The sequence below is a fragment of the Dermacentor albipictus genome, chromosome 1 (assembly GCF_038994185.2).
Source record: "Dermacentor albipictus isolate Rhodes 1998 colony chromosome 1, USDA_Dalb.pri_finalv2, whole genome shotgun sequence".
Taxonomy (NCBI): domain Eukaryota; kingdom Metazoa; phylum Arthropoda; class Arachnida; order Ixodida; family Ixodidae; genus Dermacentor; species Dermacentor albipictus.
Genome location: NC_091821.1, coordinates 293,731,083 through 293,757,989, shown reverse-complemented (window position 1 = coordinate 293,757,989; position 26,907 = coordinate 293,731,083). Strand labels below are relative to the sequence as shown.

Below are 26,907 nucleotides of genomic sequence, written 5' to 3'. Positions count from 1 at the left end.
TTCGGGGCGTACAGGCGACCAGTCGACGATACCATTAGGATGATAAGTCATTTCCAGGCGACGAGCGGCTACGCTTTATGAGGAATACTGATAACGCCGGTGGGGCAAGCATTGTGGCAAAGTTCAATGCGCAGGGATAGCTTTCAATTATTTAATTTTCCATTTGTTGACGTTATCACGCCTCACCGCGGGAATTTTGAAATGTTTAAGGTCAGTACGCCACCTGGTGGCAATAGCGCAAACTAACCCCTCGTGTCGAGAAAAGCGGGATATGTATTGCCTTCGTTTATCCATATACCAAGGTATCTATATTCTGTTACCCGAGGTACCTCCTGGCCCTGTATCTCCGCTGTCTGTTCACTGTTTTCATTGAATACCATAACACCTTATTTTCTAACACTAAAATTAAAACCTAAATTTTTGCCTTCCTGCCCACAGATATTAGCCCGACGTTGCAAATCACTTTGTTTGTTAGCTAGCAACACAATGTTGTCCGCATAAAATAAACCTGGGAGCTGCTGCTCTATTACTGTACCCGCCTGTTTGCATGTGAGTTTAAACCCGATATTACTTCCTTCTGGCGCCCTCTCCATCCTCACCATGTACATCAGAAACAGCAGCGGGGAAAAAGGGCACCCCTGCCTCAGTCCCTTGTTGATATGAACTTTCTCCTCGCTCCTCGTCCCTTCTCATTGAACGCAAACGGTATTTTCTAGGTAGTTCTTTCGCAGAAGCTGTAGACAATCGTCACAATAGCCTTCCCCGTCCAGAATATACCACAAGATGTTGCGGTCTACGTTGTCATAGGCTCCTGTATTGTCTAAAAAGGCCAGGTATAACGGTCTGCTTTCTACTTTTTATATTTCAATACACTGAATAAAAACAAATAAATTATAATCTAAACGCCTACCTATTCTGAAGCCATTCTGAAGTTCTCCCTAAGTGCCATTAATATCTGCCCATGCTTGAAGCTTTAATTTGATTGCCTGCATTGCTACCCTGTATATTACCGATGTAATGGTCAACGGTCTATACGAGTGAATTCTATCTTTCTCCCTCTTACCTTTACAAATTAAATTCAGTCTTTGTCGCCAACTGTCTGGTATTCGTCTGTCTTTTAAAGTTTTTTCAACTGCTTTCACCAGAGCTTCCTTACTTTTTGGTCCTAGTTAATTAATCAGCCTAATGGGAACCTCGTCTAGCCCCGTGACAGGGCCCTTAGGAATTTTCTCTTCCGCTTTCTTCCAGTTGAAATCTGTCAGCACCAGCCCCTTTTCCACTTGGGTCTCTGTCATGCTATTTTTTTCTGCAAATATAACCTCGTCATTGGCTTCGAAAGACTGTGATGTTATTTTTCGGATGTAATTTATTGCCGCTTCTCTTCCCAGTCTGTTGTCATTTTCGTCTAGGCTATGTTGTTGTATTGTTGTTGACTTTGTGCCTAATAGTTTTATGTGGTTCTAAAATATTCTAGGTGCGGCCTTCTTTTTCTCACGTATTTCTGACAACGAACGTTCCGTTTCACGTTATCATTTTGCTTGCACCAGTATTTGAACCATGGACTTTTTTTCCCGGTATATTTCCCATTTCCTCGTTACTTCATCCCGCGGCAACTGCGCCTTCTTTGCCTGCCTGTGCTCTCGAGATACTTTCTGTCATTCGGCGATCGCTTCTCATATCTCCCTGTTCCACCAGCTTTTCGGTTTCTTTCTTCGTTTCCAACGAACATGTTGCTCTTTCCATATTTATGGCGTTCTTACACTGAGAAACTCACCATATTCCCACTCTTTACTTGGACATTTGCCAAGTTCTTCCTCCACTCTAGTGACTATATTTGCTATTTGTTCAGCGTTCAAATTTGGACTATCCATTTTGCGCTACTTTATCTCATTCCCAACTACATATCCCATTTTCAAGATGATGCGTTTATGGTCACTCGCTATGTTGCTATGCCCTTCCTCATCAATGACCATTTCTCTCAACTTATCATGAATTCCTTCTGTCACCAGACTGTAATCAATGGTCGATTGCCGGTTTCCCACTTCCCACGTGGTCTGCCCTTCACACTTAGGCCCTGTGTAAACGATAACGATGTTATGTTGCTCACAAAAGTCTAGCATTGACTTCACGTTGTTGTCGGTATAGCCATCTGAATCCTGTACGTGGGCATTCATGTCACCTAATAGGAAATGTTCAGCACCAATCACGAAACCCTCAATAACAGCGCTTATGCATTCCACTAACTCTTTATTCTTCTCTGTGCAATTATTTCCGGTGCACAAATACGCAACGCCCAGCCATGTTTTTTTCCCACTCATTGTACCTGAAAACCAAAGATGCTCTTGTCATTTTGAATTTACTCTTTTCCATTTGGATCCCTGATGGATCATTATTCCGACTCCCCCTCCCTTTCTTTCCGACTTAAATCTGTTGCACACTTCCCAAACATAATTCTCTATAACTGGCCGCTCCTCTGAATCTCTAAGGTGCATTTCTGTTAACGCATACACCCCTATTTGTTCTCTATTTAACTGTTTCTCAATCTCTGCCCACTATTCCTTTCTTGTGCCGTCCTGCATGATTATGTAGCCTATTGCATGGCGAGCTCTCTTTTTTGCTTTCCTCCTGTTTCTGTCATCGACGGCGGTGCTCTTCTAAGGTTCCCCTAGGGAACCTTCTTCATTACTATCTACTCTGGCCTCCTGAGCGCCCGCGGGCCCCCTAAAAAAGCAACAGCGCGACCATCAAGTCGCAAGCCCACTTCTAGTGCCAGCCTGTAATTGAAGTGGATCCCGTCTCGTTTAAAACCACCCCATCTTCTCACTTTCCTGTTCACTTCGACAACGTCGAAGCTTTTCTCTCGGCTCGTTTTCCATATTGCCTCATTAGCAGCCACTACGGCTCTTCGTACGTGACTGTCATGTACAGGCACTTCCGGCACCGTGCACACCACGATCTGCACCTGAGGGGATAACTCCCGCAAGTCGTCCACTTCCTTCGCCAAGCGCTGGGCTAGTCCAGTCCCTTTCCTGTTTAGGACATCATTTAGCCCCCCTGGTACTATGATAGGGTTGCGCACGTAGGCATTTTCTGCGAGCTTTTCTTTTTCTCTCTGCATGACAGTCGTATCGGGGATCTGCGTTCCATTGTCACGCACATTCTCGTTCACAATGGCAGCCCTGTTGAGCTTTTCCTCGGCTGCTTCTAGTCTTTTTTCAACTACCTTCCGTGCATCACGCTTCCTGTTTAGCTCATTTTTGAGCTCTTGCACCTGTTTGAGAAGCTCTTCCTGGAAAGCCTCCATTTTCTGTAGCCCAGTATGAACATCACATTGTGTGCCGGTTGATTCGATGCCCTCTCCATTCTCATCGTTGCGCATTGTTCGATGCTGCTTCATCTGTTCGAAGGTTACTACTGCTCTGTGGCGACATCGAAACTAACCCCGGCCCTGACCTCGCACAAATAGCAAAACAACTTAGTGAGATTGCAATCGGCATTAGGGAAATTAAAGGAAAAACGCCGTACCGATATTGACAAAAAATTCGATTCCTTGGCCAGTCTAGAAATTAAGGTTACGTCGTGCCAGGAGCAAATTACCCACCTTGAAGCAAGAATTGATGACCTGGAGAACCGAAGCAGAAGGTCTAATATCATTGTTTACGGACTACCTGAAGCTGAAGAAGAGAAAACCGAATTGCTAGAGGGTGCTCTGAACAATGAGATAATAAAGGGAATTCTTGAGCCAGAACCAGTAGCTATAGAACGTATTCATAGGTTGGGAGGGCCGTCGCCTGGCAAGGTCAGGCCTGTTATTCTCAAGCTCGTTGATTCAAGAGACAAAATTACAATGCTAAAGCAGGGAAGCAAACTGAAAGGCACGAATTACTCTATTGGCGAGAATTTTTCGGTAAGAGTGCGGGAAATCAGAAGAAAACTATAGCAAAGCTGCAAAATTAATCGAGAAAACGGCGACAAAGCCTCGTTGGCATACGATAAGCTATATATCAATAAAAGGACATACGCTTGGGACGAAAACAAAAATGATAAAATACCTATTCAAAAAAACGGAACCAAAAAGCGAAGCACTGCAGCAAGCGAAACCCGACGGCCAAACACTCGAAGCCAAGCGCCATCGCCACAGACATAACTGAGCTATGCGATCAGATCGCTCGTCTAGAAACCACACCCAAAGTGAAAATCGCTAGGTCCTCCAAAAAAAAACCGGAGATGTAACCGAACAGAAAGAACTGAGGCTACTTAACATAAACGCGCGCAGTATCACTAATAAAATAGATTACTTAGAAGCCATACTTGTGCAGCATGATCCTCACATCGCGCTGATAACAGAGGTGGCTGAGAAGGGAAATTAGTGACGATGAAATCTTTCCCTCATGTTACAACGCATATCGAAAAGATAGAACTACTAGAGGTGGGGGAGTAGCGATGCTTGTTAAGCCCGAGGTAGAAGCTACGATTACAACTGATTTTGGCATTCTTGAATGCTTGTGCGTACAGTTGTCCTCTTGGGGACATAGCTTCATCTTATACGCATCTTGCAGGCCTCCGGGCGCGCGCCCGGAGTATTTAACTGTGCTCAAAGAACATATGTCACTGTATCATAATAAAATTTTCGTGCTTGGAGACTTTAATTTGCCAAGTGTGGACTGGGAGGGACTGGCCTGTTCCCAGGTCAGTAGAAACGCTAACATTATTTTTGATATCATGCTTGCTCACGACCTAACTCAAATAATCGAACAACCCTCACGCGTACAAGGACATGCAAGCTCGGTTCTAGATTTGGTATTTGTAAAGAGGGCGTTTTCAGAACATACCATTCTAGTGGAACAAAGGCTGTCCGATCATGAACTTGTAAGCGTGCCAATTCCTCTTCTTAAATGCAGTAGCTATCAAAATCTCCCATTCGGTATTTTCAGGGCTATTCCCGAGCTGACGATGCTCCTGTGCTTTAATGCATGGAAATCGTACTTGCAGATATTGATGATGGCGTCCCAAACACGGGCACTCTTTGGGACAAATTTGTTGAGACGTGTTGAGACTGTATGAACAACTTTATACCCAGCAAACGCAAACAACCTGGATGATTCGCGGAATCATTAAATTAAAGAGAAAAGTTCAACGGCTAAGAAAGCAGCATGCTCAGTGCAGAGTTATCAGCGATCACTAAAGAATGCATCACGCAAAGGATTACTACTTTGAAAGAGTAATGCCCAATTTTATAACGGATGATCCTTCCAAGTTCTGGAATTATCTTAGTGAAAGCAAGAAAGCAGTTTCGAAGATATCAGTTGACGGTAGCATGGTTACAAATTATGAAGATATAACAAATCATTTTAACGCCTATTTTCATAGCGTGTTTTCAGTATCCGGACCATGTACGCCTACCGCAATCTCATTTCAACCATACGAAATCAATTTTATTTCATATCCTGGTTTGGTTTCTATACTTTTAAATTTAAACAGGAAAAAATGTTGCGGTCCCGACGTTCTTCCAAATGTGCTTCTTCGACGATATGCCGAATGCGTTGCGAAGTTCCTTTTTATTATTTTTAATAGTTCCTTGTCAACAGCAACCTTGCCGCGTGACTGGAAGACGGCCCGAGTAATCCCTATCTTGAAGAAAGGCGACAGATTATTACTATCTAATGACAGACCGATATCTTTACCTTCCTCGTGTTGTAAACTTATAGAACATATTATAGTCACTCAGACTACAGAATTCCTTGACAAACACTCCATATTAACAAGTTTTCAGCACGGCTTTATAAAGAAGTATTCGACAGTGACGCAACTCGTCACGGTTACGGATGAGTTTGCCAAAGGTCTTGACAATAATGTTCAGATAGCCACATTTTCTTTAGATTTCTGTAAGGCCTTTGATAAAGTTCCTCATGACAAACTAATCTATAAACCAAACAACATTGTTCCTCCGAAGGTGTTGCTCGCTTGGGTGGCTGATTATTTGAGAAATCGGGTGCAGTTTGTCACAGTCCAGGATCTAAATTCGCGCCTTCTACCAGTCACGTCGGGTGTGCCCCAATGCAGTGTGCTTAGGCCCTTGCTATTTTTGTGCTATATAAATGATATCTTAGATATAATTTATCCAACTGTTGAAATTTGATTGTCCGCAGATGACTGTATATTATTCCGTGAAGTTCGCAGCATACATGGTCAACGAGAACTAAACAAAAATCTAGATTACATATACCAATAATTCAACCAGTTGGGCATGGTCGTGAATGCACAAAAAACAGTTTCCATCTCTATAACTAAAAAAAATCCTCCTTTCAGTATGCTTACTCTCTAGGTTCATCTACAGTTAATCATGTCGATAGCTACAAATATTTATGTGTAACGTTCGCTGCTAACCTACCTTAGAATTCACAAGTTGATAACATTTGTTGTGCTTTGAGAAAGTTGTGTTTCCTAAGACACAAGCTTCGTAATTCACCACCATATGTAAAGCTTCTATGCTATCAATCATACATCAGACCAAAGCTAGAATATGCAAGCACAGTATGGGATCCTTACACAAAACGTAACATTGATAAACTCAAAAGAATACAAAGAAAGGCTGTTCGATTTATGTTTTCTAAATTTCGTTGTGTGGACTCTCCGTCGGAACTAATGACAGCCAATAACATACCCACACTTCAGTACAGAAGAAGGCAATTTCGCTTGGGCTTCCGGAATTCTCTCCTTAACCAGCAATTCGGTATTGACCCTTCATTGTATTTATCCCCCCTATCAACAAGACATACACGGTATCAACAACCAAGTCTTTAACTCCATATTTCGCAAAAACAGATGCTTATAAATTTTCCTTTTTCCTGTGCAATTTTATACAAGAATGCTATCGTCTTGCCATCGTGTAGCATTGTGTACATTTAGCCATTCTGTTCATATGTGCTATTTATTTGTACCTGGACCTGGATGTAAAACCCAATATATGTGCACCCATATACTCAATGTGATTTGTTAAAAAATATGCCCGTCCTGCTTGGACCAAGTTATGTGGTCTGCAGTATGTATAAATAATAATGATAATCCGTCTCGTCATCTACCTTAAGGGACCCCCGCGCACTGCCTGCTTTCCCGTCTTTCTCCCCATGTATTGCATGGCTGTTTGCAAATACTATAATATTATGATGCTACTACTGATGCAAATACAATAATACTATATCAATGCAGAGCTAGCACGTGCCTTTTAGCAAAAACCGATACGCACAGGATCCAAATCCTCAAAATGTCGCAAAGCAACTCTCACCACTGTTTCAAAAGCAATCAATCCCGCGGAGACCGAAGGTATGACACGCTCTCGCACGCGCTCAACCACGCGGCCACGCTCTCACTTTTCTACCAAACACGCACAGTAAAACCACTAATAGCTATTTGTCTTGCCACTGTCAAGCTACCATTTAAAGACTACAAACACTCAAGGTCCCATTCGGCTGCACGTGTTGGAGCACGTGGCACGAAAGCACGCTCTAACCATCCTGCAAAACCAAATGTACGCGAAGCACACCCGCGCACCTGAAATACGAGAGACAAAAGAAAGAAAAGAAAATGAAAACCACCCAATTACTATTTAAATAAAAAAACGGCACGTAAAAAAGAGAAGCAAGCTGAAAGCATGCACAAAAACTTTAGATTACGTCGCCGCCATGGTGCCTCGAAAAGCACGTCAATTCGCCACAAAATCCAGGTACCAAGCCTAATCGGAACCAAGGAACTCACCGTTCGGCAAAATACCGCCACCTAGAGGAATGTTTAGGTAACGTTGAAGGAAGTGGGGAGGGAGAAACTAGGCGAAGCGTCATGGAAGAGCAAGGTAGGCGAATGCTAGCTGGGTTGACCTCCTTTGGCAGTACTAGATGTTTTCGTTGCGATGCATACGTACTGGGTTTGTGTCGTGGTAGCATCGTAGTCGCGTGCCGTACGCTGTGCGTGCGAGTGATAGCGTGCGACGGTGAGCCGACGATGGCAGCTCAGTCTAGCGCTCCCGGTCACGGCGCCCGCATTTAGATGGGGCGAAATGCGAAAACTCCCGTCTACTTAGATTTGGATGGACGTTAAAGAACCCCGGGTGATCCACATTTCCGGAGTCCTCCACTACGGCGTTCCACATAATGATATCGTGGCTTTGGCATGTAAAACCCCATAATTAAAAAAAATATCGCTTGCGCAGGCGGCGGAAGTGCGCCGTATTCCGTCGTGCTATGGCACCATGGAATTGGGAGAGGGGCGGGAGAGAGCGCTGTATTTTGGCTGCACGCGGTCATGCGGGCTTTATCTTGAAAGCGATCTTCTTTGGTGTCATAGTCTCGGTGGGCCAACGACCCCTAGATTTGCGTGCGCTGTATTCTCACGGCGCAGTTTGCGTTGAAGCGATAAAGAGTACAAAGGTCACTTCGCTCGCTGCTGCTGCCGCGATTCCTCGCGCCGGTGTCTTGACAGCTAGTGTTCGCGCTCACCGAGTGTAAAGTGTTCATGTTTGCCTATGCGCGTTGACGCCATGCTAGCTTATTTAGATAGGAAGCGAACGTTTGCAACCGGACGTTCTACATCAGCAGCTGCTGCGTACGGTGCGGCCGCGCGAGCCCTGTCTTGAATGCGATCTGCGATGCAGACACGGTAGGCCTCAAGGCGCACCGAGGGCCGATAGCGTCGTGTGCGCTGTAGCACACATACGCTTGCGCGTCACCCGCGTTCACGAAGTGAAACGTCATTGTAACTTTTCTTTCGTAGATATCGCTGTTCATGCGCGTGTTTCACTGCTCTAATCTTTGCTGGTGGGTTCACATCCACAGAAAAGAATGCTTAGAGCGAAAGGAAGACGAAGAGAGGTTTTATAAGCACGAATTCTCTGCCTGTTTTTAAAACTTGTCTTTATTTTATGTTTAAGAAGTTTTTTTTATGATTATCAACTGTCACCGTTTGCGAACGCGATGCACAGAGGAAACTCTTGGGGGCAACGTGATTCCTGAGTGGGCTCAGTTAATTGCCCTGATTGTCATCTTTCCAATTACTCGAGTGTCCCATTAAAGGTTTACTCATGCGCACATTGTCTTTTTTTTTCGCAGAAATCGCTTATCGCCGACATCAAAGACGTGCTGCACGTGCTTGTCCTATATGCGCCTTTGCCGGTCTTCTGGGCGCTCTTCGACCAACAGGTGAGGCCTCCACAGTATCAATGATAGGCATAGTAGTTACGTAGGTCCCTGTCACACCAAGCCAGAGAGATCCCAACGTCCTTAGGTGGCATGGAGCACTGTAGGAGAATGAATATGAATATTCGATCCGTCATCCTTAAATGTTGTAAGTGTACACAAAGTAATGTGCGCACTCTTTGTGTCCGGGCAGTCTCAATAAATATGTTAGTTTGGCACGTTTAGCCTTCTGTCGCCTTTCCTGATTTTCGCACTACTTCCCTCATAGTGCTGCTCAGCAGAGTGGTCGTGGACCAAGTGTGCTCAAGAAATCGCGCATTAATTCTGCGTCGGTGTGTTTTTCACAAAGGCGTTACTCTGAGCGGCCCACTGCTACGTGTGCTAAGGCAACCTAGTCGCAGAACAAATGCACCGTTGGGCTCGTGCCGTTATCTGTGTGACAAAGCATAAATTAATTACAGCGCAATGGCAAGAAGGCAATGTATTGCGGACGTATCACAACGTCGGCGGTTCTTATAAGCCTCGGCAACGCGTTCATTTGGTGCCGTGAAGATCGGTACGCAATCAAGCTTGAGCACACCTCCGCGATCGAGAAGACTGCGCAGAGAGATCGGTGTGGTTGCCCGAAACGAAGGTCCGCGCTGTATAGGTCGTTTGAGTTCCACACGGGGGGTGCCACAGTCATGGTCACTAAGAGTTTTGCAATCGGCAGGCGGACGAAAAGAAACTTGTTGAAATAATGGTACTCTTGTTTTCGTTGTTTGATCTACAGGGCAGGAATGGGGCGCCTGAGGGCTTAAACATACACAAGAGCGGTGACTCCGTGCACTGTGTGTACAGTGGACAATCTGTTAGGTTGCAGTGTGTAGTTTTTGATCGCTATAGTGTACACACTGCTGTCGAATTATTTCCGTACAACATAGGTAAATTTGTTGGATGTGAGTACGGTTGCCACTTGGGTCTGGAACGAGCCCGAGCCAGAAAACCGTACCTGAAGCGGAATTTTGGCTAGAACTGAACGCAAACCTGATCCAGAACCAAACCTCTACCAAAAAGTAGCAATTTCGCCCAAAGGGCAAAGCTTGCAGGGTTTGTCCGAAAAGTATCGTCAGTAATTATTTTGTGAAGCGACTATATCTCGTAGTGGGCTAGGAGCGGTTGCATTTCGTGGAGGGGGAAGTTGGGACAAGGAAAGACGTACACCGACCAAGAAAACTTATTAAAGGACAAGACGTCTCGGCTTCCATACGGAAGCCTTGTTCACAAACGTCTTGTCTTTTAATAAGTTTTACTTGGTCGGTGTGCGTCTTTTTTGTCTTGTCTCATCACGACTAGACGAGTTCCCGCCGAACTCTCAATTAAAGAGGGAAGTTAGCTTACGCACACGCGGTCGCTCAGTCGTCTGCTACCATGTGGACAGCAAGAGCGGGCTTTTCCCGCGAAACTTATTTTAATTTCCCGTACGAGGCGTAGTGCAGATTTTCTGTAAAGCAAATTTCTCTATTAGCGCTTGTCCAATCTCATTGTTGTCTCCGTGTTGCCTTGGGTTCTTCACATTCAGTATGCATTACCATCTAGCCCAGTCACCTAGAAATGTTACATTTCTGGATTTGTGCTTGTCGAATCTGGTTGTTGCCTCCATGTTGCCTTTGCATTCTTCACGTTCAGTATGGATAACCATGCAGCCAGTCACTTAGATATGTTAGATTTATGGATCAGCGCTCGTCGAATCTCGTTGTTGTCTCCATTTTGTGTTTGCGTTCGTCGCGTTCAGTATGTATTACAACGCAGCCGTGTCACCTAGATATGTTCCATTTCTGTATCAGCGCTCGTAGAATCTCGTTGTCTCCAAGTTGCCATTGTGTTCGTCACGTGCATTATGGATTACCACCTAGCCCAGTGACCCAGATATGTTAAATTTCTGTAATAGCTCGCGTCCAATCTCATTGTTGTCTCCGTGTTGCCTTTGGGTTCTTCAGATTCAGTATGCATTACCATCTAGCGCAGTCACCTAGAAATCTTACATTTCTGGATCAGTGCTCGTGGAATCTGGTTGTTGTCTCAGTGTTGCCTTTGCGTTCTTCGCGTTCAGTATGGATTACCACCTAGCCCAGTGACACAGATATGCTAGATTTCTGTATTAGCGCTCGTCCAATCTCGTTGGTAGCTCCGCGTTGCCTGTGGGCTAGTCACGTTCACTATGGATTATCATGCAGCCGAGTGACTTAGATATTTTACATTTCTGTATCAGCGCTCGTAAAATCTCGTTAGATCCATGTTGACTTTGTCTTCTTAACGCTCAATATGGATTAAGATGTAGCCCAGTCACCTAGATATCTTAAATTAGTGGATTCAAGCACACAGCCCATAAAATCTCAAGATTAGTGTAAAACTCAATTAACTAAGAGGTTATTGTCTTTTATATTGCCTATAAGTACACTCTAAGAACAGTTTACACCCTTTCGCGTGCCCCTTCTGCCACACAACGATAATCGTCATCTGCCTTGATGCGTTTCCTTTCTTTAACACTGCGAGCCCAGAACTTTCCAGTAACGAACGGCACGCGCGTTATCAGCATAGAACAGTTTACACCCTTTGGAGTGCCCCTTCTGATAACGCGCGTCCCGTTCGTTGCTGGAAAGTTCCGGGCTCGCAGCGTTAAAGAAAGGAAACGCATCAAGGCAGATGACGATTATCGTTGTGTGGCAGAAGGGGCACGCCAAAGGGTGTAAACTGTTCTTAGAGTGTACGCCTCAGACTCTCTTGTTAGAACGATCAAATCGGTATATGTTATAGATGTTATGTGTCGGACTAATTTCATTGTCTGATTGAACATCGTGAAGGGGCAGCGCAAGACGATGAAAACAAAAGGCATTAAATACAGAGGACAGCGCTGTCCTGTGTGTTACCTGCCTTTTGTCTTGGTCGTCTGCCGCTGCCCGTTCAAGAAGTTCAACCAGTACCGACTCTCCCAAATGTCGATTCTTCTTTATTGTCTATGTGATGGCAGGTTCCTCGTGTGTGAGTTGTTAAACTGAGGCCGAGCCTCAGTTCAGGAAAAACGAAGCCATTTCTTCCCAAAAAACAACCTTAATAGTCATTGCAATCAAAAGAAAAGCAAGAGAACACTAAAAAACACACAGAAAGTACATGAAAAAACAAGAGTAAAGCTAGCCACGCTAGTCCACGGGAGAAGTTCAAACGACTCTCGGTCTAGAACATATAGAGAAAACTCAATCATAGAAAGGCTTATGTACTCGGGCAGTGCGTTGAGATGATGAACTGGTACTTGCTTTGACGGCGGCAGTGATGTGGCGGGCAGTGGCACATGAGGGACGCGGGAGCATGGTAGAGCCAACTCTGGGTGTCAGAGTACAAGGCTGTCGAAGTCGAAAGTCATCCAAGTGCGACCGCTACAGCTGAGCGGCGCACGTATTGGTTCTTTGGCTCGCGGTTCCGCCGTGGCGCCTCTCACCAGCGTCGCTCCAGGTCTCTGGTCACCCCCAGGTGACCTCTGTTCTCCGCACGGTGGCTCAAGATCAGCGCCAGGAGATCGGGATTAGCACCAGGAGCAGGGACGCCGACAGCAGCAGCTGCGGCAGAAATAGCCGAGCACTACGCTCGGTGGATCTCTTCAGGGACAGCCGGGATCGTCCTTGTTCTGTTGAGGGTCTCGGGTCTGGACCGCGGCGACCTCGACATTGGCAATCTTCGAACCCCCGTCTCCTTTCTTCCCGAGCGTTTCAGTCTGTCCCCTCGTCTCTGCGCCTTCCTCGTGCTCACGACTGACTGGCTGATCCTCTGTCTTCCTCGTGCGGCCGCTCGTGTTACCAGCATCCCTTGTCAGCCACTCGATGGTGTTTGGGGCTGCTGCTGCTCCGTAGTGTTTTGTCTCTCTCCACTCACTAATGACATGCTGAGATGTCAGAACGAAGCCTCAGTTAAGATGATAACATCAGAACCTGTATCGTCAAGTAAGGAGCAGACCTGACGGAGTTTGCGCATAGGCTTCGAATATTATGAAATGACATGGACAGTGACTGCGTAATTCGAGGTTCTGGCGCCTGCTTGAATTCACAGATGCACGTGCTATGCCTTAGCTACTTGCTCAGTTGCACTACCGTGATTGTGACGCGGTCGTACACGTAGGCTGCGTCATCTATGCGTTTTTTATCGACGCTGAGCTGAAAAACGTTTTTCTCGCCTTAGCAAATTCAACGACGTTTCTTCTAGCCTCTCATGTGGCTGGAGAGAAGTCTTTTCGTATAGAAAACTGGGGCCCTTGAAGTTTTCCTGCTGCTGATACGATACCCTCTTTGTCCTTATAGAAAGTCAATTTGGCAATGATGAGCCTATGTTTGCTATCAGCGTGTTTGCCTAATCTGGGTGCTCTTTCGAAATGCTTGCCTGTTAAGTTTATGTCATGCTTTTCAGAACAGAATTGGACAATTTTCTCCTCTGAAATTGACCAGTTCTTTCTTTTTGTCCTCCGCTGTTAAAGAAGAGTAGGTGTCAGCATTCTCAATGTGGTCACAGCGTGAAGCAATGGCGGCCAATTGTGGCTTATTCGCGCCGCGATCGACAGCAGCTGCAGCACCTCCCGAGCTTCCGGGTCACCTGTCCAGCGCAGCCATATTTACGTTCAGTAATTTAATTCCACATTCAGTGGCGTCCTGTTTTTTTTTTTCGTGAAATGCTTAGTTTTGCGAGTTGTGTAACCTGCTCTTCTAGCTTTTCAATCTTACTCGGAACAGCCATATGACCGGCTTTGACTGCGAAAATGATGGCATAGCGCTAAGGCGATTATTTAAAATGATCGCAGGAACTCCAGGGGTGTTGTCTAAGTATGTGTAAGCATACCCTCAAATTTGAGCTGGACACTGCCAAATTTAGTTTGGCGCACCCCCAAATTTTAGTTGGTCCAACTCCAAATTTCAATTCGGCCCAATTAAGGATTTGAAGTTGGCCCATCCCCAAATTTAAGTTGGCCCACCAGCACTAAAGCTCCCCCATGCATTTTCTAAGGAACGATATGTATCCCTATGGGTATTCTATTTTTAGTATTTCTTTTTTTAATTGTTCCTTACCGGTTATGAAACTACCAATCATATACATTTACACTACTATAACGATTAAATGTCTTAACTGAGCAAATAACCCATTTTTTGCTGATACTAGGCATTACATATTTCGAGTAACGGGGCTAAGGTACTCGCCAAAAAATGCTTGTGCATTGAAACAAAGAATATAAATATACATAAAAATACGCTATATGACACCATAATTGAATCAGGAAACACATATGCGCTAATATTTAGATTACCAACTTATGTATACTCTGAAAAAAGTTTGAAGGGTCAATCCTGCGTACTATATCCATACAAAAATATGGATGTAGCCGAGTAGACAGACAGAAAGGAAGAAGCGCTGCTGAGAAAGGGCTCGTTTGAACGGCGTGGAAAAAGAAAGAGAGAACCTTTGCCGTCGTCCTGCAAATGGAAGGCGTATTTCAAGAAGTGTTCACATTACTTATTCTGTCATCCTTAGTTGAATAAGTTTGCGCATGAGAGAGCAGGCGCACATTCTGAGACTGACGGTACACAATTGGTGACGCATTCTAATGACGGTATGTTTTAACCACAATTTATGCTCGTTTTGCGATTGTTAAAAAAAAGCAACAAAAGATCTGGTTCGGTGTCTGCTGCTTGCCCAAGTTCCAGACTGATCGCTGTGTGATAAATATGTAATCTGGACTCATCACTTGGCAGGGCTCACAGTGGACTCTGCAGGCAAATAAGATGGATGGTGAAATTGTGAGTATTTTTCTGCCATATTTTGTTTGGTGTCAATCGTTTGATATCAGAGCGTAGTATGCACGCAGTGAAAAAAACTGCCTTGCTCGTCCACGCGATCTTGCGCCTGCCGCTTCTTGCAGTATGCGCGCTTTGCAGGTGAACACGACCAAAGCCCACTTCTCGTTTCAACGTCCCACGTGTTGGAGAAGCTGGATGATTTAAGCTGCATATAATTACATGACCGTTTTACTCTCAGCCTCTGTGGCAAGCCCGAAAGCAATGCCTGTACCGAGAACAAAGCCTGCGCTTCTGCTTTCAAGCGCTCATTTGGTCGCACTCTGACAGCTTGGCATTATTATTAGCGCTAAAACCCTGTCCATAGAGAACGACATTCATCAAGAGCGGGCACTACCACAGAGCCCAGCAGCCAAATTCGGTCTAGTGCATGAGGCGGCTAGCATTAAAACCTGAACCACACTTCTGGTGTCGGTTCAGGCGCGTGCGTTTTGAACGCTAGTTGGTACGCGTAATGCCGGCTGCGCTGATCGGCGCGGCATTTGTATGTTTGTATGTACGTGTTCGACTGTTTTAACATTAGTAAAGCCTCCACCGAATCTGTCATCTGTGCAACGTGCAGTGTCATAAAGCAGACGCAATACGCCTTGTGAAATGAGGAAATGTTTATTTAGCGCTACATAAACGCTCTTGCCGAGATTTTTCTGCGTTCATCCAATGTTTTGGCATAAGGTAAGCAACGGTAGTTCCTGTACGAAGCTCCACCGACCGCATCAGCTGAAGTAGTAAATTACAATCATGCGTCATTTTGGTATTTAGACCTCACAGAAAAACTGCGTGTAGAGGCAGTTTTCTGCAGCAAGCACAAACCACGCCTACAAATAGTTCTGTTGAGACATATGTGTAGAAAAAAAGGTCAATAAGCGATATTACAAACAAAAGCAGTTGGCTTCTACAAACCTGCCTTATAAAGTACTCAACTCATCCCAAACAATACCACACATAAAATATGAGGACAACATGTGATTTCCAAGCATTCCCCCATTACGAATAAAGTGCAAATCAGACATCCACCCGTTCGTAGCAATTGCTATAAAGGAAACCCATACAGGTTCCTCGAAAGAAAAGCCTCGCAATTGAAGAAAAATTCGTCCTGGTCGGGACTCGAACCCGGCACCACCACCTTTCCTGGGCAGCCGCTCTACCATCTGAGCTAACCAGGCGGCTAGCAGATGGTAGGCCGAAGTCCAATTTGTCAACATTTCGAAGCAAGGGCGAGAGATTGACGTAATAGCTAGTTCTGTGGGAACCCGTAAGGTGGAGACAAGTAATTAATAATGGGAAAATCACATCCGCCCGTTCGTAGCAATTGCTACAAAGGAAACCCATACGTGTTCCTCGTATTGGTTTTCAGATATCCACCCGTTCCAGCAAATGCTGCGAACGGGTGGATGTCTGACTTTCCCGTTCTGAATTACTTCTCTCCACCTTGCGGGTCTCCACAGAAATATTACGTTCCCCATTAGTGGGCCCTATTGTACACTTTAAGAACACAAATTCACAGGTGGCAGCACGTTTTTGACACAACATGCCCTCAGCCGACATGATGGTAGGCCAGGTAGAGAGGTGGCCACAACACAGGCTTGCAACCAGAATGTCTTCTACTCGCACTCAAGACAAAAGCCTGTTTGCACTCGTTCAGAAGACGGAATTTTCCAGTTACAAGTTCCGGGTTTTTGAGCTCCTCAGCGTTACCTTTCGCGCATTCTGCGGACGCAAGCAGCATACTGTCGTTCTATCACTCTCGGAAATCGCTCGTAGCGTTTTCGACAAGGCGTGAGTATCGAAAGAACGTACATGTTGTCGGAGTAAGGGTAGTGGCATAAAAAGAATCGCAAACTTGACCCCGTAAGTTCCACTCAACGCGAAACTAACTGCGTCACAGCGGCCGAGCTGCTTTTCGTTAATTGCGTCATAATGCTGGGTGCGGCCAACGTGCCCCAAACGCAGCCCGAAAAGTACCCAAGTAAGTTGCAACAATGCCGATGGTCAAAGACAGCGTCGTAAGCATGCCCCAGAAAGATACAGTACACGCCCAACTAACTGCGCCACAACGGCCGAGCTGTTTTTCGCTAACTGTGTCACAACGCTCGGTGCTGTGCCGTAAGCCCAAATTGCTTGAATAGCAGCGCACACTGTAAAACTATACATTTATCACTTTGTCGTGGTGCAATAGCGCAGCGGTTCCGTGTGAAAGTGCAGAAGGAACGCAAAAATACGGCGAAAGCCCAAGAAACCAGAGCTACAATGGGACAAGCGGGTCGCCTAAAGCTGGATTCACGCGCGAAGGCAAAATCATCCGTGGGCCAAACAGTCACGGGGTCATTTGACACTGGCCGCCACAGGGCATTCACACGGTGGGCGCGCGCTCGCGGGATCCACACCTATCCGCATGTTTACTCTCAGCTTTCGCGCAGCACCGGAGGGAGGGCGTCCTTCGCTCCAATTATTCCACTTCTATTTATCGCCAACAAAATGACAAAGCAAAATTTCGCCTTTGCGGGTTAGAAACGCGATTCCAGAGCCTATATTGACAGCCTTGATGGTGACTAGGCTAGATAGTGGACGACTACTGGGAGTAAGCTAATAAGCCCGTAGTTTTTCAATTCTTTAACATCATCGTTTTTGTACACGAGTATAATTTTGGCATTCTTCCAGTTCTCTGGAACACTTCAAGTCGTGAAACATTGCGTTTGCAGGGCCGCAAGCTTTTCAAGCCTTGTATGTCCTCCATCTTTGATTAAATCGATTGTTATTCCATCTTCTCCTGCCGCTTGTTCCCGGGTCATGGATTGCAAGGCCCTTCTAACTTCATCGTTAGTTATAGAAGGAGCCTCTGTATCCTGTTGATTACTACCTTGAATGAAGGTAGCCTGGCTCATCTGTGTACTGTACAGGTCGGTATAGAATTCTTCCGCTGTTTTTGCTATGTCTTCTCAATTGCTAAAATTACCCTGCTTTTCTTTCAATGCAAACGTCTTGGATTGTCCTATGCCATGTTTTCTTCTCACTGATTTCATGCTGCGTCCGTTTTTTTTCTGCATCCTCAGTCTTTCTTACGTTGTAATTTTGGATATTCCTTACTTTTCTCCTTGTTAATCAGTTATGACAGTCCAGCGCATTATCTCAGATCTCCTGAGTTGGACACTTTCATGCTTTATCGTTTGTTTATTAAGTTCTTTGTTACTTGGGACACCTTACCTACTGGTTACTTTGGTGGCTTACCTCCAGCTTCAAATTCTGCTTCTCTAGTTAGCCTAGTTAGGGTTTCATTCAAATCCTCTAGGTCATCTTCATCTCTCTGTTCTAAAGCTGCATATTTATTCGCAAGCACCAGCCTCACTTTGTCTGCTATCACCCTTGCTGCGTGTAGGTTGGCCTGTATCTTCTTGACTAATTTTACTCTTTCTCTCTTCATATTGAGGGAAATCCTAGACCTCATTAACCTATAGTCACTGAAATTTACCCTACCTAACTCTTCCACATCCTGCACCACGCTGGGATAGGCAGAACGTATGAAATATAGTTCATTTCTTGTTTCTACATTAGGGCTGTTCCAGGTCCATTTCCGGTTGCTACGCTTCCTGAATAATGTATTCATTATTCGGAGCTTATTCCTTTGCGCAAATTCTAGCAACATCTCTCCTCTACTGTTTCTAGAAGGATGCTGTTGTTGCCAATTGCTTGTTCACCAGCGTCCTTTTTCCCACCTTTTGCATCGAAGTCGCCCATCAGTACAGTATACTGAGTTCGCACTTTCTCGTTGCTAATTCAACATCTTCGTAGGCTTGTACTATCTTTATTCTATACCGCCTATTCAGATTTATTACGACTACTACGACCCTCTCATTAATGCTTTAGAATTCGTGAATGTTGCCCTCTATGTCCTTGTGGATTAGGACTCGTACCCGGTATTGTCTCTTATCTCGAAGTCCTCTGTAGCAGAGGACGTGTCCCTTAGTCAACACAGTATAAGCCTCCCCCGTTTTTCTATCCTTACCAAGGCCAATAATATCCCAAACTTATAGTTCATCAGAGTCCTGCTAAGCTAGCCTCACTCGACAGAGGTCGGGCGTTAAAGGTTGGCAGGGTCAGTTTCCATTGGTGGCCTGTCCGGGTCCAGAGATTCTTAACACCTTCTGCTGCGTTACAGGTCTGACCACCGCCTTGGTCAGGTGCTCCGCAGCTGCTGGGAACTGAAGGCCATGGGTTAATTGTGGATACATTAAGGCGATAGTGGCCTTATACTGCACGGCGGAGGCTAATTTCTGTACTGGTGAGGGATATTCTATGATGCCGTTGTCATGACCATGTTGTCGTTGGGTCGATGTCATCAGTCGTCGTTATGCATTCGTTTCATACCGTCGTCATAATGCAGTCATTGTTTCCATGCCTTCGTCGTGATGCTGTCGTGGTCGTTCCATCTTCGTTATTCCAGCTTCGTCAGTTGATACTCCTCATAACGCCGGCATCCTTTACTCGTCGTCATCCCAATGTGGTCATGCCCAGGTCGTCTTACCGCCTTCGGCTACAGTAGTGTATGCTGGGACGGCCGATGAGCACTCGAGTATTCTACGGGAATGTCGTAGTTTAAACGTGATCGATGTAAAACATATTTTACACTGAACTATCACGGAGAAGATGGACCTTCAGGCCCCAAAGCGGTTCGGCGAGTTGGAGATTGGGAGCGAAAACACCTAGCCCACACGACAGTTACACTTTAACGTTCGTGTTACGCACTTGTAACTGCCCTGTGACGTTTTTAGAACGCAGCCCTTAGGCGCCGGTTCTTACGGCAGCGTCGCTGGCGGCGTAACCGAGCGAACGAGCACAGCGAAAAATGACAGCGAACGTGGAAAGCAGCGGGAGATGAAAAACGCGAGAAAGAAAGCGTACAGGAGGGTGCAGCGGAACCATGAGGTGGAAAGCGGAGGAGGACGATGTGGCGAAGAGAAGCGCAGTGCGGCGACGATGGCCACGAGATGGCGCCAGAGTAGCGCGCCTTCGTCGGCGGCGGCGATTCCCGCCCGCGTGGCTCTATTTGCAACGTGCAGAACGAGACAGATAGCCCGCGCCAGCCAATATATCTCCAAAGCAAAATACGTATATAGCTGCGTTCCAATTTCAAATTAAGCAGTATCGTAATCGTGGGCGAATTTTTTTCAATTTCAGAATGTAATTAGGACTACAGGTTCATGAAGGGTAGGTTAGAGAATTAGCCTTAGATGCGTACGCGAAGCTACGGCTCTTGCTGTACAGAAAGACGTCGTCGAGCTTCCTAAGGCTCAGCTGCTTTGAAGAAAGGGGCACATTGGTTCGAAGGGCGAAGCACTGACAGCGATTGTAAGGTTTCCCTCATTTGCTTGGGATACCCTGTGATGCAGTCACAAGCATTGTTTGCCCCGCACTCGCATATTTCAGTATGGACTCCAACCGAATAGACTGTTGAGTTTGCATATGTTTGTTCTTTTTTGTGCTTTTCAGTTAATGATTATCGATTTGTCCTGACACTATTACTTCCACTGTAAGATTTAAGTCCACCTTTCAACATCACTTAGTCTATAGCAGTCTGTACTTATAACTTTGAATAATCCGCTAATTTGTTGGCCACTCCCTCAGTGGCCACGACAACAACGACAACGACTCCTGGATTGTTGTTGAAACTATACGTGACATATTGGTGCGATGCAGCACGTAGCGCAACTCCTACTGTTTAAAAGGAAAAAAGCGCCCTGGCAGCCACAAAAACGCATGCAGGAAATTCTTAAGATTGCTTTGTTATACCGTGGCCTAACGGTTAGAGTTTTGGGCTTATGTGCTAGAGTTCCTTTGTTCGAATCGAGCCGTCGGACAACATTTTTATGCATAGTTATTATGCATCCGGAACCTCACGGCATAGGTGAATAGTTGCTTGGCGTGTTCAGATAATTGGTCTCGCAATAATATTGCCAAATGTCAAGAACACTCGCTGGGCGGAACAGGTTCCATGTGGTTAACTCCAAGGGAAGCAAGAGAAGCAGGGGATTAGCTGTCGCATTGAAATCCCATAGAAGTATTCGGCTTAAGCGCGTTTAAGGGAAAAATCAAAATGCAGGAGTAGTGTCTAGGGACAGTAAACTGTATAGAACAACGGATAGTTAACAAGCCAATCAGGGTCTCTTAAGAGAACGGTATTGTAAAAATTTGGCTATTTTGACAATTCTTGCGCAGTGCGCGAAACATTGAGTGGCAGAGTCAACTTTAGCTATGGTTGTCAAGCGTCCCGAATTTGGAGGGACAGCATCGACTTTAGAGTCCCCGTTGCCGACTTGACCCAGTCGGAACCGCCAGAATGTACCGTCATTTTTTCTACTGGGTAATAGTCAATCAAACCATATTTCCTTTTGATAATGCCTGACAACTTGTGAATTACAAATTATTTTTTATCGTCTGTTGTATTGCTATAAACATACAGATGGTCTCGTTTTTACCGCAATTATAATTCTGCGGTAGACCGTAACCCTTCACAGTAGCTCTATTTCTATCGCTATAGTCGTATTAGCCAAGACACTGCGGCACCTTTTCTTGGCAAATTCAGACATGCTAGTACTAGACATTTGGTTACCGTGTATATAACTGTGCATTTTAAAATGTTAGCGCCGGTCCATCTGTGTATTTTTCCTTTAAGTAATCAAACCGTTCTCCAGCCAGGCTTAGTGATAGTACAAACACGAACCTGTTGTATGGTGCTATGTTGCCTGTGTTATGACTGCGATTTTTTTTTTATTGAAATGCCCCCTCATCACTTAATGCCTATGAGCGGCGCTCTATTGACTCAGCGCGCTGGATGTGCCAGTCGGCCTCTTCCTGCTGTGCAATGCTTCGTGCAGTTTTCCTGTGCGCATTAGTTGACGATCGCCTTCCTGGCGGCCCAGAAAAACACGCCTTATGGTGGCGACACTGCTTCGTGTGTGTACGCAGCTTGGTTACCAGGTGCTCCCGGACCAAATGCAGCTGGTGAACCCGCTGCTCATACTTGTGCTGGTGCCTGTTTTCAGCTACGGTGTATACCCCATGTTGAACCGCTGCAACCTACTCAACAGGTTCGTATTTCACACATGCACGTGTATATGGCTGCGTGAGCCAATCCCTTGTGCAGGCCCCTGCAGAAGATCACTGTAGGTGGTGTGGCGGCCGCTGCGGCGTTCGCCGTTGCCGGTTGCCTCGACATGGCGCTCGAGGTGAGTAGAGCCTGTCGTAGGCGTCCTTTTGGCGCTCACCGCTGCGCGCGCAGAGTGGTGCGGAGGCCCCCTCACCGGCCGGCTTCACGAGGGTCGCGTTCGTCAACGCCCTGCCCTGCCCGGTGCAAGTGAGCGGTCCCCAGCTTCAACTGCGACTTGAGCCCGGAATGGTGAGCACTGTCACAGCGAGTGACACAGCGGGGCATGGTTCATTCATTAGCCTGTCTCAAAACAGAATGAAATCGCAGTCTCATGGGTTTTCACCAAAGTTCAAGGGACGGCAGCGCCGTGCAATGTGTTATCTCTTAAGCAGGCTCATATGGGTACACTGCGACGTCGTATGTAGCACTTGCTGTTTGGAACAGTTCTAAGAAAGAAGCCGTTGAATAGCGTGCGGTATCTATAATAGGTCTGCGTGCTATGGAGGTGACAGCCAACTATGTTTATACCGGTATTGCGTCGACCACTTTTGCTTCATTACGAAGAACAGGCAGCTGATTGGTCACGCTTCTGAGTGAGCCGAGCTACCTAAGCCCGTTTTCCAAAGCTAGCACTTGTATGGATGTGGTTGTGCGAGGAGGGCCGGTGACGTGGTACGGAAGCAAGATGACTGTGTGCAGTGCTAAAACACAAAACAAACGTGCTTGAATTGGTGTGGCATTGTTTTCTGTCATCCGCTTCTACCAAAGTCTCTTGTGTCAGATAGCAAAGATCGCACTTAAGTGGACGCCGTAGATCTCTTACTCTTCAATAACGGTTCACGTGGCATCTGCATCTCCACCAAAACAATTGGGTCGCCAGCTTTGATGAAAAAGGCTGAGTGATATAATTTGTTTAGCTGTCTTGAATCAATAGCTGCAGATATAAGGAATTATTCATCATGGCGACGTCACAGTCAGAGACTGTTACAATTAAAACATTTTGTAAGCCGTTCATTCTTGTGTTTGCTGGTGCACGGAAAGATATGAAAAATAATACGCGAGGAATTGTTAAAGTCTTAGTGCCCCTAAAGTACTCGGGGCTGAAGATTCTCAGCCCCTCTGTTCCAGCAAAGAAGAATAATCTTGAAGCTCGCTAAGATGGCGCCGCATCCTGCAGCATGAAATAATTAGCGACACAATAGAAAAGATGTCTTCACTTGTACACCAAAATAGCCTAGACAAGATATTGTACTTGCATGCACTGTTCTTGCTCGGACTGCTTCGCATTATGGACAGAACTGCAAGTGGGCAGAGCCTGCACTGCCTGTGCGTTCGGTGGCAGCAGTCAAGCACTGTGGACGTTGATATGGCAAAAAGCATTGTTTGTCATCTTATTTATTTTTCAATTAACCATACTGCAGGCCAATCTTTTGGCCCTAGCATGAGGGGCATTTTCAGAATGACAAACAATAAATAGCAGCAATAAACTTGAAAACAGCAAAAGGGGCAAAAGTAACCATGCTAATACACTCGAGAAGCAATTTTCAGCAAAACGGAGAGAACCAATACAGACAGAACGGAACTAAACCAGCAGAAAGTACGTACATTTATACAAGTGCAAGTATCTATAGCTCACAAAAGAAACGTGCCTGTTCTGCAGAAAGGTCTTAGGCCTTGATAACACTTGGCGGAAACTCATTCCATTCATTCACGGTTCTAGGAGAAAAAGAACTATTTGTAGAAATTAGTTTTCGCAAAAATAGGCCTCAGTGAATGTTCCATTGGGTGCCTTGTTTTCCTAGTAGTAGCTGGTTGAGCATAACTTGGTTCAAATAGGGTAATTTTTCCGGGCATAAAATTGTAAAGTACCAAAAGTCGGTTTATTTTTCTGCGTATATCCAAAGTTGTAATCTTATTACTATTCATCAGTGACGACGGTGAATCCGTCCTCAAGTTTTAATATAACTTTCTTAAAATATGGGTCCCACAGCGCAGACGCGTACTCTAATGCGTACTCTAACGCGTACTCTAATGTTGACGACTAATTAAGTAGTCGTCAACATATCTAAGCACTCTCGTTACAGGCATGTCAAACAACTTAGCAAAAATTACATTGTCAACCGAGGATAAAAAAATGTCACATAAAATGGGGGCGATGGCTGATCCTATACAGATCCTTTTCGCATGAACGAGCGCGAAAGGCACTTGTGCACCACTAATCATAAAACACGTTTCACTGAGTGCAGGCGCAATGTCATCTATCAAATACCGCTAAGCTGTGGGAAATCTTATATAGGTCAAACGGGACAGTGCTTCAATGAAAGAGCTCGTCAGCACAGCACTAACCTAAAGAATGGCTATGGGAGTCATTTAGCTGGACACTGTAACAAGTGTCAATGCACCCCCATATTTGAAAAGACTAAATTCATAGGGAAAGGAAAGCGCAAGAAGGAAAGGGAGATAATAGAGGCCTTTCATATAAGAAAGGAAGGCGATAAATGTGTGAGCACTCCCTCTCTTGCCTTGTCGGGAAAAGAAATAACATTTTTGGAAGAAAGATTAAAATGATGATTTGCAGATGTTTTTGTGAATGATGTGCGCATGCCTATGCTGATAAAGCTATATATGTCCGGTGATTTTCAAATAAACTTCCAGTTGGCAGTCAGCGCTTGTCTGTGGTATTTGTTTCCTTGTGTCCTCGTCTTTCTCGCGCTGTTTCACCTCAGTTCTAAGTATGAACCAACTAGCCCTCATCAAGATCTTACTTATGTTAAGAACACTTTTCCGGTTTTATAAATCCGTGCTGATGAACCGATAACACTTTATGTTCGGAGAGGAAGTCTTGTATGCGCTTAGCAATCACATGCTCTTACATCTTACAGCATTGAGGGGTCATTGAAACAAGGCGGCAGTTAGAAGGTAGAAGACGGCTGCCCTTTTTCTGTATGGGTACTACACGCCCCAGACGCCAATCATCAGGTATTTCGCCCATTTCCAGTGAAAAGTTAACGAGCTCTGTTAGGTACCAAGAAATCTGTTCGGCATATCTCCTCAAAAATAGGTTCGGGAGGCCGCCCGGCTCAGTAGCTTTACGCGTATCAACATTTAAAATCAGCGCCAAAACCCTTTCACGCGTTACCCGAATGTCTGCGGGAGGTCCGATGCACTGGTTCGTGGCTCATATTCTTCATACTCAGAAAATACACTTTGAAAGTGCTCGTTAAAGGTATCCGCTATGCTAGAAGGATCTGTCTGAATGACACCATCAATATTAAATTTGGACACTTCGACTTTTGTGTTCCCTAAGTAGCGCCAGAACTTAGAAGGATCGTTTTTAATGAACTCCGCAAGGCTATTGTTGAAAAAAATATTCCTAGCTTGCCTAACTTTCCATAACAAATCGTCTTTAAGGTGTCTGAACTGCTCGGATTCTATTTTACGTTTCTTCCTCCGTCGGTTTGTTTTTCTTTTACTCTGAATTATTTCTATGGTGATCCATGGGTTTAATCTACGCTGACGGAACGTTTTTAGTGGCCCAAAATTTTCCATACAGTGGCGGATAACATTACGAAATTGTTGCATGCTGCCTGTATATTACTTATAGGACTGCATACATGAGTATCCAAATAGTCTGATATGGCCACATCATCCGCCCGAGCAAATTCCTTGATAACTGTTAACACAGGAGCATTTTTTGCCTATCAGAGTCTTTAATCCATAAGTAGAAAATTAATTTGTGATCTGAAATACCCTCCTCCACTAACAGAGTACCTGTACCGAAAATGTCACTGATAAACAAAAGATCTATGAGTGCATTTCCTCTCGTGCTTACTTTCATGACTTCTTCGAGGTTAAGGGAAAGCATAATGTCCAATATGGTGTCTCCGGCCGTACAGCAACCATAATGAAACGCTTGCCAATTAAGAAAGGGAAAATTAAAATCACGAGTTATTATTAAACATTTTCCCTGAAATTGTAACGCGTGATCGTGCAGTTGGTTCAACTACCAGTCATCAGTATCGGGAGGGCGATAAACAGCGACAACAGGCGTAATATCAAAAAACGCCACTATCAAAAACAGGCTTTCGTGGTTATCAATCTGATCACGTACTTGTACGTCGACCCACTTTCGAGCAACGCCACCACGTGAGCCTCTATCCCGTCTGTACAGCTGATAGGTAGGCGAAACAACTTCATCTTCTCGAATAAACTCATTTAGCCAAGTTTCTGTTATGGCGCATGCATGTGAATCATACAGCAGCAGCAATTCTTCAAGCTTATTCAATATATTTACAACACTTCGAGAATTCAGAGAAAGCAAGCGTAGCTGGCAAGGCTGTAGTCGCTAGCTAGGTGCAACCGCTTGAAGGTTTCGGCAAACACTTCTCGGTTTTGGTACTGCTTTGCGTGAATGGGAGTCATCGTCCCACGTGTAAGGGGCAGTCGTCAACCCAAAGCCTATCGTGTACTAAAGATACCTTCTTTCCGGCTTCCTTATGAGTCTTGGCACTGGCCCAAAGTAGCTTACGCCTTCTGAGTGTGTCTCTACAGTAGCCATTTCGAATAGAAATTTGCATTCCTTTTAGTTTTTTTACGTTGTTCCAGACCGCTTGCTTTTCCCTCTGATTTTGGAAATAAAGAATTATCGAACGATTCGGCTTTGGCCGGCCAAGCCTGTGAATACGGGCGACCGACAAGCATGTGACGT

General features: G+C 45.3%; 1 protein-coding gene across 9 annotated transcripts in view; it reads left to right on the top strand.

Annotated features, from left to right (window-relative positions):
* LOC135921904 (peptide transporter family 1-like) overlaps positions 1 to 26,907 on the top strand; it is a 785,940-nt gene that overhangs the window by 685,193 nt on the left and 73,840 nt on the right. For all 9 annotated transcript variants that reach the window (XM_070531433.1, XM_070531432.1, XM_070531435.1 and 6 more), the window contains 5 exons: positions 9,102 to 9,191; positions 14,957 to 15,001; positions 22,019 to 22,140; positions 22,197 to 22,278; positions 22,332 to 22,448. In XM_070531433.1, the coding sequence (XP_070387534.1) occupies positions 9,102 to 9,191; positions 14,957 to 15,001; positions 22,019 to 22,140; positions 22,197 to 22,278; positions 22,332 to 22,448 (456 nt within the window). The remainder of the gene's footprint in view (positions 1 to 9,101; positions 9,192 to 14,956; positions 15,002 to 22,018; positions 22,141 to 22,196; positions 22,279 to 22,331; positions 22,449 to 26,907) is intronic.